The sequence below is a fragment of the Netta rufina genome (genome assembly GCF_964035555.1).
Source record: "Netta rufina genome assembly, chromosome: 24".
In the NCBI taxonomy this organism is placed as follows: domain Eukaryota; kingdom Metazoa; phylum Chordata; class Aves; order Anseriformes; family Anatidae; genus Netta; species Netta rufina.
Window position 1 is genome coordinate 5,918,475 of NC_140148.1, and position 12,790 is coordinate 5,931,264.

Below are 12,790 nucleotides of genomic sequence, written 5' to 3' on the forward strand. Positions count from 1 at the left end.
CCAACACAGTATTGCTTTTGGATGCTGCTTCCTGATTTTTTTTTATTTTTATTTTTTTTTGTTGGGGGGGGCGGTACTGGGTCTGGCAAGTGCTCAATTTGGTTGTACAATGTGAGGTTTGGTCAGAAGTTCAAAGTCAGAGCCTTTGTTTGGGACTGGGCTTTCCCCAGGGTCTGGGAGCCAGAAGGAGTTGGGAGGAAAAAAAAAAGAAATAAAGCCACGATTAGTCAAAAGTCCATTCCATAGGAAAACAACAACTAAAGGCAAATGAAAACCTTTCTGATAGGTTTTCCAAGATCTTTACATTTTCATGGAGTGTTTTATAAAAAACAAGAGAAACTCATAACACTTTTTGGGCCAAACTCATCTCTAAGAAGTGGTAGTAATGTAGCAAACATGAAGACCTGTCCAAGGACCTGTGCTTGATCCCACCTCTCCTCCTTTCTCTCCTGTTGGCTGTCACGGTGTTGCACATCGTGCTAGCCAGAGGCAGAGTACTTGGGGAAGGACCCTGCTCTGAAGCAATAGTGAAAATGGGAAATGTCATTCCTGCATCCCTCTGGTTGTCCACCCCAAGTCCCATCTCCTCCTAGAGGGTTGCATCCCCTTGCTGCGATCAGACGGAGCAGTCATCCCTCAGAGCTCACCCTGATGAGGAAGAGTGAGACCTTGCTATCACAGGGCAGAGATGGAGATGCCGTTTTGTCCAGTTGCCTCCCTAGCCTGCAACATTTCTGGAAGAGTCTGGCATGCCAAGGGGACTGCATTTTCCCTGACAAGGAGGATTTAAGCCCATCTGTCCATTCTCTGAGTATGCACATCCATCATCTCAACCACCATCCATATCTCCTTGTAAAACCCAAACCCTGTTGAAGCACCTCAGCAGGAAGACCCATCAGAACAAACTGTCTTGGTCGGACATGGAGGAAGAGAGGGGTAAACCAAGGAGCAAGGAGTGTGATGTGCTCGATGGAGAAGGAGAGCAGCAAGCATTTACCTTCATCGTTGATGTAGGCCTCAAAATCAAATGTGCTGTTGCTGGTGAAGTTGCTGTCAATACTGTCAGTGAAGTTGCTGTAGAGCGTTGCATTGGCCAATGTGTCGTTGTCCAGCCCGAAGTCCCCCAGCAAGGTGTCATTGAGGGGGGGCCACCGCACACACTTGTGCCGGAGGTTTCCCATGAAGAGCTGGAGGCCAATGAGGGCAAAGACACTCAGGCAGAAGACAGTGAGGATCATGACATCCGAGAGTTTCTTCACTGACTGGATGAGCGCCCCAACGATCGTCTTCAGCCCTAGGAGGGAGGCGTTGCTGCTGAGCTAATTGCTGGTTTGCGGCTGGTGGAGATCACGCTATGGTGCTCCCCAGAGGGGCTGGATCTGGTGGGGATACGCAGTATCACCAGTTTCACCCCATGGACCCAGACCCACTGCCCTGCCCCACACTGCATCCTGGCTACCCCTCTGTCCCCACACATGGCTGGGCAGCATCGACCCTTCCCCAGATTTGTCCCTGTGGGAGGGGGGCGGCCAGGCCTCCCTGCACTAGCTTTGATCTCAGCATCACAACTCAAAGCCCATCCCATTTGGCTGTACACTTTTCCCAAATGCCTCAATCCTGCCATTTTTGCCCCAAACCACCAGGACAGATCACTTTGCTGTGGCACACGGGGAAGCAGTTCGCCAGCCCAGCTGGAAGATGCTCAGCACCGCTCTTGGTTCTGGCTGTACAAAAGACTCCATGGTCCAAAACCCCTGTGTATGCTGTGGCCAGGAGCCCAGCTGGTCCATTCCAGGCAGAAAAACCCTCAGACATTCGAGCAGAGGTGATGGAAATGACAGTTTGCATTAAGCACTAGGATTAACTTGCTTCCTTTGCAGATGGCAGCAGGGAGGAGGCTTGCCCGTGGATCCTCACTGGGCTTTTTATGAAGAATTGTTGTTCCTATCTGTGTGCATGATGGGTGACGCCAGGACATCCTGACATTAATCTTAAAGCAGCTCGGAGCAATGTGTATGGAGGCAGTTCTCCAAAGATGCAGGGTTCTTAGCCCTGTCATCATGCCAGTTCCCCCCTGCCCAAACTATTTAGGTAAAACCCTGATCTCCAAGGGCTTGTCTATGTTGGGAAAATGCTTAGGACAGCCGTTCAAAAACAGCTTATTTTTGAAACTGCTATTTCTGTAGAGCCTCTTGGGGGGATGTCATTCCAGAAATAAGAGCCTTGGGACCAAGAAAGAAGCTTACATTTTCCTAAAGGCAGATTTTAGCCTGTTTGATGGAGGCAAAATAAAACCTTTCAAATAGAACCCAAAAGATGTGGAAGCTACAGGAACAAAAGATGAAGCAGGATTTTTCCACGACAACAAATTATCACTCACAGCTCAATCTCACACTTCTTCTGGGGGTCTGACCTATGGTTTCTGTATGCTTCCACTGGCTGGTACTGACATGGGGCATTGAAATTGTATCAGATGCGGGAAACAGATACCAGAGTTATTTGATAACAAGCTCCTGATACCCTGGGCTGGATATTTGGGTTGATATAAAGTGCTCACTGTTTAGCACTTGCACCACAATCCACTAAATACCCCAACCCTGGCACAAGAGCAGCCAGCTGTGGGGACAAAACTAGGCTTTACGAACTAGGTAAGAAGGGGGATGGGGATGAAATAAGGCTTGTTAGAGGTGTGCCAGGGGAAACAATGTCAGGGCCAGGGAGAAGGCAATGGTCCAACTGAAGTACATCTACAGTAATGCATGCAGCATGGGCAACAAACAAGAGGTACTGGAAGCCATCGTGTAGCATGCAAGCTATGACTTGGTTGCCATCACTGAAACGTGGTGGGACCACTCCCATAACTGGAGTGCTGCAATGTCTGGCTATAAGCTCTTCAGAAGGGATAGGCAGCATGGAAGGGGTGGTGGTGTGGCTCTCTATATTAGAGAGAGTTTTGATGCTGTGAAACTCGAGACTGGGAATGATAAGGTTGAGTCCCTATGCGTTAGGATCAGTGGGAAGGCCAACAAGGCAAGCATCCTGGTGGGGGTCTGCTACAGACTGCCAAACCAGGATGAGGAGATGGATGAGAAGTTCTACAGGCAGCTAGCAGAAGTTGTGAAATCATCAGCACTTGTTCTCTTGGGCGACTTCAACTTCCCAGATATATCCTGGAAATGCACTACAGCTCAGAGGAAGCAGTCTAGAAGGTTTCTGGATAGAGTGGAAGATCAGTAAAACTGCTGTCTTGGAATTCTGGAGGGCAGACTTTGAACTGTTCAGGACACTGGTTGGCAGAGTCCCTTGGGAAGCAGTTCTGAAGGGCAGAGGAGTCCAGGAAGGCTGGGCACTCCTCAAGAAGGAAATCTTAATGGCTCAGGAGCAATCTGACTTGACATACCCAAAGACAAGCTGGCGTGGAAGAAGACTGGCCTGGCTGAACAGACAATTGTGGATAGAGCTTAGGAAAAAAAAAGAGGGTTTATGATCTTTGGAAAAGAGGGTAGGCCATTCAGATGGATTATAAGGATGTAGTAAGGATGTGTAGGGCCAAAATTAGAAAGGCCAAAGCTCATCTGGAGCTCAATCTGGCTACTGCTGTTAAAGACAACAAAAAATCTTTTTACAAATACATCAATGCAAAATGAAGGACTAAGGAGAATCTCCATCCTTTAATGGATGCAGGGGGAAACCTTGTTACAAGAGATGAGGAAAAGGTGGAGGTGCTTAATGCCTTCTTTGCCTCAGTCTTTAGCGGCAATACCGGTTGTTCTCTGGATATCCAGTACCCTGAGCTGGTGGAAGGGGATGGGGAGCAGAATGTGGCCCTCACTATCCATGAGGAAATGGTTGGCGACCTGCTACAGCCCTTAGATGTACGCAAGTTGATAGGGCTGGATGGGATCCACCCAAGGGTACTGAGAGAATTGGCAGTAGAGCTGCCCATGCCGCTTTCCATCATTTATCAGCAGTCCTGGCTATCAGGGGAGGTCCCAGTCGAGTGGTGGCTAGCAAACTTGATGCCCATTTACAAGAAGGGCCAGAGGATAGAGCCGGGAAACTATAGGCCTGTTAGTTTGACTTCAGTGCCAGGGAAGCTCATGGAGCAGATTGTCTTGAGTGTCATCACATGGCACTTGCAGGGCAAGCAGGCAATCAGGCCCAGTCAGCATGGGTTTATGAAAGGCAGGTCCTGCTTGACGAACCTGATCTCCTTCTATGACAAAGTGACACGCTTAGTGGATGAGGGAAAGGCTGTGGATGTGGTCTACCTTGACTTCAGCAAGGCTTTTGATACTGTTTCCACAGCATTCTACTCAAGAAACTGGCTACTCATGGCTTGGACTGGTTTCTGTGGGTTAAAAACTGGCTGGATAGCCAGGCCCAAAGGGTTGTGGTGAATCGAGTTAAATCCAGTTGGAGGCTGATCACTAGTGGAGTTCCTCAGGGCTCAGTACTAGAGCCAGTTCTCTTTAATATCTTTATTGATGATCTGGATGAGAGGATCTAGTGCACCCTCAGTAAGTTTGCAGATGACACCAAGTTAGGTGCGTGTGTCGATCTGCTTGAGGGTAGGATAATCTGGATAGGCTGGACTGATGGGCTGAGGCCAACTGTATGAAGTTCAACAAGGCCAAGTGCTGGGTCCTGCACTTGGGGCACAACAACCCCAAGCAGAGCTATAGGCTGGGAGATGAGTGGTTGGAAAGCTGCCTGGAAGAGAAGGACCTGGGAGTATAGTCTGCTGAAGTCTGACAGTCGGCTGAATATGAGCCAGCAGTGTGCTCAGGTGGCCAAGAAGGCCAAGAGCATCCTGGCTTGTATAGGAAACTGTGGCCAGCAGGGCTAGGGAAGTGATTGTCCCCCTGTACTTGGCTCTGGTGAGTCTGCACCTCGAGTCCTGTGTTCAGTTTTGGGCCCCTCACTCCAAGAAGGACATCAAGGTGCTCGAGTGAGTCCAGAGAAGGGCAAGGGGTCTGGTGAGGGAGTCTTATAAAGAGCAGCTGAGGAAGCTGGGTTTATTTAGCCTGGAGAAGAGGAGGCTCAGAGGCAACCTTATCACTCTCTATAGGTACCTTAAAGGATGCTGTAGCGAGGTGGGGATTCGTCTATTCTCCCACATGCCTGCTGACAGGATGAGAGGGAATGGGCTAAAGTTTTGCCAAGGGAGGTTTATGTTGGATGTTAGGAAGAACTTTACTGAAAGGGTTGTTAGGCATTGGAATGGGCTGCCCAGGGAAGTGGTGGAGTCACCATCCCTGGAGGTCTTTAAAAGACGTTTAGATGTAGAGCTTAGTGATATGGTTTAGTGGAGGAGACTTGTTAGTGTTAGGTCAGAGGTTGGACTAGGTGATCTTGGAGGTCTCTTCCAACCTAGATGATTCTGTGAAAACTGTATCAGGATCATTAATCAGGCCCATAAACCCAATGTTAGCACTTGGAACATCTCTGAGAAGCCCTAAAAACATCATGTCTGGCTTGACAGAATATTTAGTCAAACAGTGAGTGAGTGCAGCTAAATTAAAGGTGTCAAATCAGCTGGGCCTGGCCCAGATGCTTAATTACTGGGTTGAAAAAGATTTAAAAGTTTTGAATATCATGTTTTCCCCTCTTTTTTTTTTTTTTTTTTCTTTTTTTTTTTTTAGAGCTTTGAACATTGAAAACCCTGACCTCAAGGAAGGAGAAAGCATGGTGAGAAGACCCATTCTTTAAGTCCCACCTGGTATCACTGTGATGGTTTTCAAGGCACGGAGGACGCGGAAGGTCCTGAGAGCAGATATGTTCCCCAGGTCCACAAACTCAGTGATGTAGCTGCAAGATGCGAGAGGAGAAGGCATCAGGGGCTGGTCCAGGTGACCACCCCCCAAGTTCCCAGCCCTTCTCCACAGGGCCCCCCCTAAGGTCTCCTGCCCCCATCCCACCGCACTCACGCCATGGAGATGACCATGAAGTCCAGCCAATTCCATGGGTCACGCAGGAATGTAAAGTCATCAATGCAGAAGCCTCTCGACAGTATCTTGATGAGGGACTCAAAGGTGTAAATTCCAGTGAAGGTGTATCTGAAATGGGAATGGTGACCCAGGGGATGCTTATCCAGGTCCAAGGGCCAGCTCTGGAGGAAGTTTGGGCCCCAGGAGGTTTTGCTGGGCCCTGCCTCTGCCCAGTGCCGTGGGACAGTTTTTGGAAGCAAGTTCTGGAGTGTGTAGCAAGGGGCTGTTGTGTTCCTGACATGCTTCAGCACTGAGGGAGGTTCTCCCACAACCTCAGTTCACAGGGCAAACTAGGACTCCTTTGGGCATCACCCCCATGGGTGACTACCCTGCATCACCTCTGGTCCCTGTGCACGTCCCACCACCACTGCACTCTCTGCAAAACCCTGCCACAACGTGTCCATGCAGAAAAATGCTGCATTTCCCCCTTCCCACCTGGCATTCCATGCTCCTTGGCCTGGTGGATCTGCTCAGCCTCCCCACATCACCATGGTCAGCCCAACCCAACTGACAGCGGTTTCCTGTCAGGGGGCCCCCACCAGATTTTGGGCAGCTCTGAAACTCTCCTGCCCTTTGCAAGGTGCAGAGCACAGACATCCCTTTGGAGATCGAGAGGGCCACCACCATCTCCCAAGGACACCGCTTCTCTGAAGGCTGCCTGGATCCCCCTCTGACCCGCAGAGACTTACTCCACATTCTTGGACCACGCCGGTGGGTTGCTCAATGTCATAAACACGCAGTTGGTTAAAATTGTGATCATGATGAACATGCTGAATAATTTAAAACCTGGTCAAGGAGAAATGCTGGGGCTGCTGCCTAATTCCCCCTTTGCATGGGTACTAATGGGGGTAGGAAGGCAAGCACTCCTGCTCCTCTTGTTCTGGCTCCCACCTTGTCCCCGAGCTCTGACTCACTCTTCCTGCAGCTCTGTCCCATGCTCACACTTTTCCACAGTCCCCTGCTCCCATGCATGGCCCTGGCCTCGCTTTCTGCTCCCCTTCCCATCTCCTTGGTGTTCCCTCCTCTCCATCACCCCAGGATACAACTTCTCAGATCCTTCTGCCACAGTCACTGCTCCTAGTGGGGCTGCTTCCCACCTGCCCTAGGACCCCTCCTGCTCCTGAGATCCTTCCTGTTTGTCCCACTCCAGAAGTCCAATTGCTGTTCATATTGCCTCCTTTCCCATATCCCAGTGTCCTGGTTCCTCTGCCTCCCCTCTCCCAAAGAATGCCTTGAGCTCCCAAATTCAACTGCCACCCACATGGGACACGATCCTCTGCCCTGTAAACATGTTCCTTCCTTTTCAAGTCTCTCCAGACCTGGAAGACTTGGACTCCTTCCTAGGAAGCCCACCATGTAGACATCTTCCCTGCTCCAATCAAATTGATGCTTTGAGCTCTTGGTGTCGGAGTGCTGACTGACATGAGGGCATCCCAAACCCACTCCTTGGGAAGGGGCAAAAGCACTGGGATGGCTCTTGGCCATGGTGGGAACCTGCCCATGAGAACTGCATCACAAAACACCTCTCTCAGCCCTCTTGCAGAACTGTTGGCCCTTCCTGCATCAGGATTTGCCCTGGCAACAGTGAAGCAAGGATATGAATGGATGAGCACTTTGATGGCTCCTCTCCGGATGGGGTGGAAAGGACCCAGCAGGTAGAGGGCAGGAGTCGCTGAGAAGCGGAAGATGGACTTCCCTTTGTTGAGGACTATGAAAGTCTGCAGAGAAAAAAGAGGTGATGCATTAATCCTGCTGCACATCCCTAAACCCCCATGGAGGATGCAGTGCCATTAGAGGCGAGGGTTCTGTGCATATTTTCAATCTCCAAAAGCTTGAGAATTTGTAATGGAAAGGATGCTCTGCTTCAGAGGAGAAGCAACCAGAGCAATTTGGGGCTGTGGCTCTCCAAGGTGGGCTCAGAAGATATGCAGAAGCACAGGTGAAAGAAGGGGAGGTCCATTTATTTTTTTTTTTTGGGGGGGAGGGGGGGGGCAGGGTGTCTTGCTTAGCTCATGGGCTAAGCTCTGTCCCTCACCTTCTTATCCTTGTAGAAAGGGTCCAGGTCCTCCAGGGGTGTCCCGATGAGCTCCACGGGGGGGTCACCATAGATGAGGGGCAGGTTCTTGCCAGCTTCCAGGTCACTGCTGGGCTTGAGCTCCTCTTCCTCGGGCAGCTCCACCTGCTGCCGCTTTATCTTGAGCGCCTCTGCCTCGGCGATGCGCTGCTCGATGGCAGCCAGCGACTCGGGGGTGAAGGGGCGGAGGTTCTCGGGGCCCGGGATGTGCGGCAGGCCGGCCATGCTCTCATTCTGCTCGCAGGTCACCTGCGCTCTGCCTGCTGGGGAGAGGGTGGGCTGAGGGGTCGATGCTGGGTGGTGCTATGTGGAGGGCATTTAGAGACTTGGCTACTGAAGCTGGATGGTGGCAAGACCTCAGTGGGCTTCTGCAGGTGGTTTTATTTCAGCCAGCAGCTCCAGAACTGTTGTAATCATAAAAAAAGATGCATGGATTGCACGTAGATGGACACACACAGCCTGCAGGCACCCTTTCCGTTTCTTCCACACAGACCCAACCATGAGGCACCATCTCATGGGACTTTTCTCAGGGCACTGCACCAGCTGAGCAGCTGCATCGCTGGCACCAGCCAGCTCATTCGATGTGCAGCTTAAGACAAGACAGGGTTGTTCAATGAGACCAGACACCTCCAGAACCAGTAGCACCACCCCTGCTCTTTCCCCTTTGTTTTTGCTTTTATATGCAAGCAGCTTGCATGGCTCAGAGCAAGAGGGTCCCATGAGCCAGTGGCCATTCCACAGCTCCCATCCCCATGAGGACACACAAGTGATCTGTGGCTCTGTGCCCAACAGCAAGGAGTTAAGGGTTATCTCGAGCCAGAAAGCAATAGTGGCACTAGCACAGGGCCACCCTCCAAACCAGAATAGGATGAGCCATTTGGAAGTGATAAGGTGGCTCCACAGAGAAGCAGAGCAACTAAAAGCATTGCAGAGAAGGTGCAGAGCAGATGGGTGACAGCACCCAGAGGCTGTAGCACCCAGCAAGGGCTTTCTGGGCACCAGGGATGTTCTTGCTTGGTGGCATCTTGCCTCAGCTCCACCCACAAAAACCAACTTGCATCAGAGGTGAATTTTCAGGAAATTTTGCTGGTTTCATGGGGTTTCACCCAGAATCTTGAAGTTGACTAAAATTAGCTTTCTGAAAAATATCAGTGTCAGAGTCGGAGGTGGAGGGAAATGTTTTTTGTTCTGGTTTCACCATTGTTAAAAAAAGTGAAGTGCAGTGATGAAAAAAAAAATGATCTGAAAACTAAAGATTAAGATGTTTTGCTTAAAGAAAAACAAACAAACAAACAAACAAAAAAAACCATACTGAAATAGGGAAATTCAAGACTAGTGTTGCCTGTAGCAGCGCCCCAATATTTTGGGGAAGGTGAGGTGTGGAGATGCACACCCTCCCCTACACAAGCATCCCACCAACAAGCAGAGCCCTGAGCATCAACTCCTCCATGCACCAATGCTTTGCACAATACTGCTGGACAGCTGCCCCTGAAAGAGCATTAGTGTCAGTACTCCTACTCCCAACCTCAAACCATGCTTAAAGCTGGGAGACCAAAACCTCTAGCCCTTTGTAATTAATGAGAAGTGGACATTTATAGCTCTGGTGGGAAAAGCTATGCTAGGTGCCCAGCCAGTATCGACACATTCTTTTACTGATTATAAATCCCAGCAATAAATGCAAAGGCAAAGGGAGGTATTGATTTCAAGCTGTGGTGGATAACTGAATTTTAGGGACTGCCACGCTCCCTTACTAGTGCTGCTGAATTGAATCTTAGCATGCAAAATGGATTTCCTGCTGTCAAGGGCTGGTGATCCCTGCAGCGGCACAGTGCCCACCCCGAGATGCAACCAAAGGGCAGGGACCCACACCATCACTGTGCCCAAGCAGCCCCTACCCCCCACAGGGTTGCACTCCAGGGCTGCAATCAGCTTCAAAACGCAGCTGGTATAGGGATGGGATCAACTTTCTGCCTGTCAGGCAGCCTTGGGCTGCTGAAAAGGGGCAGCCTTTAGAAATCAAGAGCTCCAATTTTCAGTTTTGAACCCATTTCAATATGGGGAGAATTGTTGTCCTTGCAAAGGACAAAGGATATCCTGAGTCACACCTCTGCCAACACAGACTGGTGCTGACCACAGCCCAGTTCAGGTACCAAAGGCTTGCCACTCCAGGCCCAAAGCTAGGACCTGATGGAAGCAAGCAAAACGGAAATTTCTGCCACCAGGTCTGCCTACAGCAGCAGGACACCGCTGTTGCTTTTCACATTGATCTGTTAGAGGAAACTCACTGCTGGATTCTCCTCTCTATGACACTGGCATTTTTCCCAACTTAGACCCGTTTCAGGCTCTGTTGAGCAGCTCTGGAAACCTGCTCTCTCCATTCCCTTCAACCAGCCCAGCAGGTGCAGGGCTGCATCTGGCTCCAATCAGCCCAGGTCCCACCAGGGACACACTGGTGGGTGCTGCAGCAGGACCAACCCTTCCCTTGTCCTGGAGGCTCTGAGGACACAGCAGCTTGCTGGTGTACCCAGCCTCATTTTCCCTGGAAACTGGGTTTTGTGGAGCACTTTGAACAAGCCTACGTTACAGATCATGCCTGTGCTCTGGCTCTTTCAGCCACACACTGCCCCACAAGGCAGCAACACACCGGGTGCTGCTCCCCACCAACCCCCAGGCCCCCAGCTGGGTGCTGCCCCCCAAAACCCGCAGCAAGGCCCCAGCCCTGCTTGCTACACCCAGCCTGTGGTGTGGCGGAGGTGGCTGGGCCTCCAGCTGCCGCCAGCCATCAGGGCCGGAGTCAGGTTTCAGCAGCCCCATGACTCTGCTCATTCCTCCCTGGCAGGAGCCAGCGCAGGAGTGGAGCATGGCTGAGTGGCACAGGCTTCGCTTTTCGGCCCTGAGGACTAGGCCCGCAGCAGTGGGGACGCGCAGCTGTAGGGTGCAGGGCAAAGGGAGACACTGGGGCCACCGGCACGGCCTGGGGCTGAGCAGAAGGGGCTCTGAGGGGATACTGCTCTGGCCATGAAGATGCTGTGTGTTTGTGAGCTGCTTTTCTGTGGTGCCTGGTCCCATGCACCCACGCTGTTCCCTTTGTGGATGTCCAGAGACGCTGGGGTGACAGCAGGTGCAGGACTAGGTCTGCAGCTCCCACACAGAGCCACATCTAGTCACGGCTTTCCAAAAGAGAAGGGGCTGAACACAGGCCTGCCCCAGTGGTCCCCAACCCCACAGCAGTGTGGGGCTGACAGCAGAATCCCACCACACCAGGGACACAGCCACCCCCAGGTGCTGAAGTAACATTGGGGCTGGACTCTGCTCCCAGCCTGGTGCATCCCAGCCTGAAATGAACTGCTAGAAGAAACCAAGATCCAGCTCTTTGCATCTCCAATAGGTGGAGGTGGTTTGGGAGCAGCAACAGTCGCTGCCCAGGCATGAACTGGCCTGGGTGCTCAGCCCCAGCCCTGCCCAGGACACGGGGTCCCCAGAGAATGGAGGTGCTGGGAACAAGAGACTGCTCACCAAAACTTCCTTTCCATCTGGACAAGTTTTTTTTAAACTATATTTAAAAACCAAGCTATCAAAAAGTGCAAGTCTCTCAAACTATTTTCTATCTCTACAGCAACTAAAGCTGAGATTTAAGGAGCATGCTTTCTTTCTTTCTTTTTTTTTTTTTTCTTTTTTTTTTTTTTTAAACCAGCATGCTTTCCTTTTTTGGCACCAGCTTAGCAGGGCTGGTGGGACCCCAAAGCCTCTGTGAGCATCTACAGTGCTCCTGCAGGGATAAAAACAACCTCCTTCCACCCCCCACCCCTCCTCCCCAAGCAGCCACCATGTACACAGCTCATTGGGTGTTGTTTTTGGACACGTTGCCCATGTCCAACACCATGGGTCACCACTGAGAAGCATCTCACCTCCAGTTCAGCATCACCAAGTACCAGCAGGCAACTGGGAACAGCTTCATGCAGTCTTTGCCTTGATGGAAACTCAGTTTCTTCTGATATTTTCTGCTGTTCTGAGGCCACAAAAATAAGTCAGCCCCCAAAATAACAGGGGCGGTTTGGAAGCTACCAGAGATGCTGTGTAATTGGTCCTGGATAATCAAGGCAGACAGAAGGGTAACAGGGTGAGCAGTCAGAGTGCTTGGACAGCCACTCTGTCCAAAGCTGGCACTTCACCCCTGCACAGAAAATAGCCTTCTGGGGGCTGAGGAAGAGGGGAAGGAGTTTCTTGACCGCTATGTGGGCCTGTGCATGGACAGGTGGCTGCAGGTGACACAGAACTGCTCAGCCCATCTCCTAGGGCATTGTTTTGGGAGAGCACCTGCAATGCCAGAGCTCCCTGTACCTTAGAACCAGCCTGCTAAGCCCAGAGGGATGCACTGGTTCTCCCTCGTGCTCAGGACCGGGCACCCAAGTTAAGGCACAGAGGTAGGAGTGGGGCATCTCAAGTGGAGGCACCATTGCCATGAGGGTCCATCTCTAGGGATGTCCACAACACAGGAACCCTATGATGATCTGCTGTGCCACAGCAAAGTCATTGATTGGGGTCTGGAGAACCTGTCCTCACCTGTCCACAGGTCTGCTGTCAGTTGTCATCCTCTTTAATAAGAAGCATTCTGGAAAGACCTCAAAAGAGGCTGATAGAGCCATAAGTCCAAGATGGGAAACAACCACTCACCAACAAGTGTAAATCAGCTTCACTCACCAAGGCAATGCTCTGCCAAGTGCTC

The 12,790-nt window shown here is 51.1% G+C and overlaps 1 protein-coding gene across 5 annotated transcripts in view; it reads right to left on the minus strand.

The window, feature by feature from the left end:
- SCN4A (sodium voltage-gated channel alpha subunit 4) overlaps positions 1-12,790 on the minus strand; it is a 46,564-nt gene that overhangs the window by 26,676 nt on the left and 7,098 nt on the right. For 2 of the 5 annotated variants that reach the window (XM_084300982.1, XM_084300981.1), the window contains exons 2-7: positions 8,026-8,468; positions 7,588-7,708; positions 6,680-6,767; positions 5,931-6,059; positions 5,720-5,811; positions 998-1,294 (exon numbers count right to left, since the gene is read on the minus strand). In XM_084300982.1, the coding sequence (XP_084157108.1) occupies positions 998-1,294; positions 5,720-5,811; positions 5,931-6,059; positions 6,680-6,767; positions 7,588-7,708; positions 8,026-8,289 (991 nt within the window). In that variant the 5' untranslated portion in view covers positions 8,290-8,468. The remainder of the gene's footprint in view (positions 1-997; positions 1,295-5,719; positions 5,812-5,930; positions 6,060-6,679; positions 6,768-7,587; positions 7,709-8,025; positions 8,469-12,790) is intronic. The other 3 variants (XM_084300985.1, XM_084300983.1, XM_084300984.1) reach the window with 2 other exon arrangements.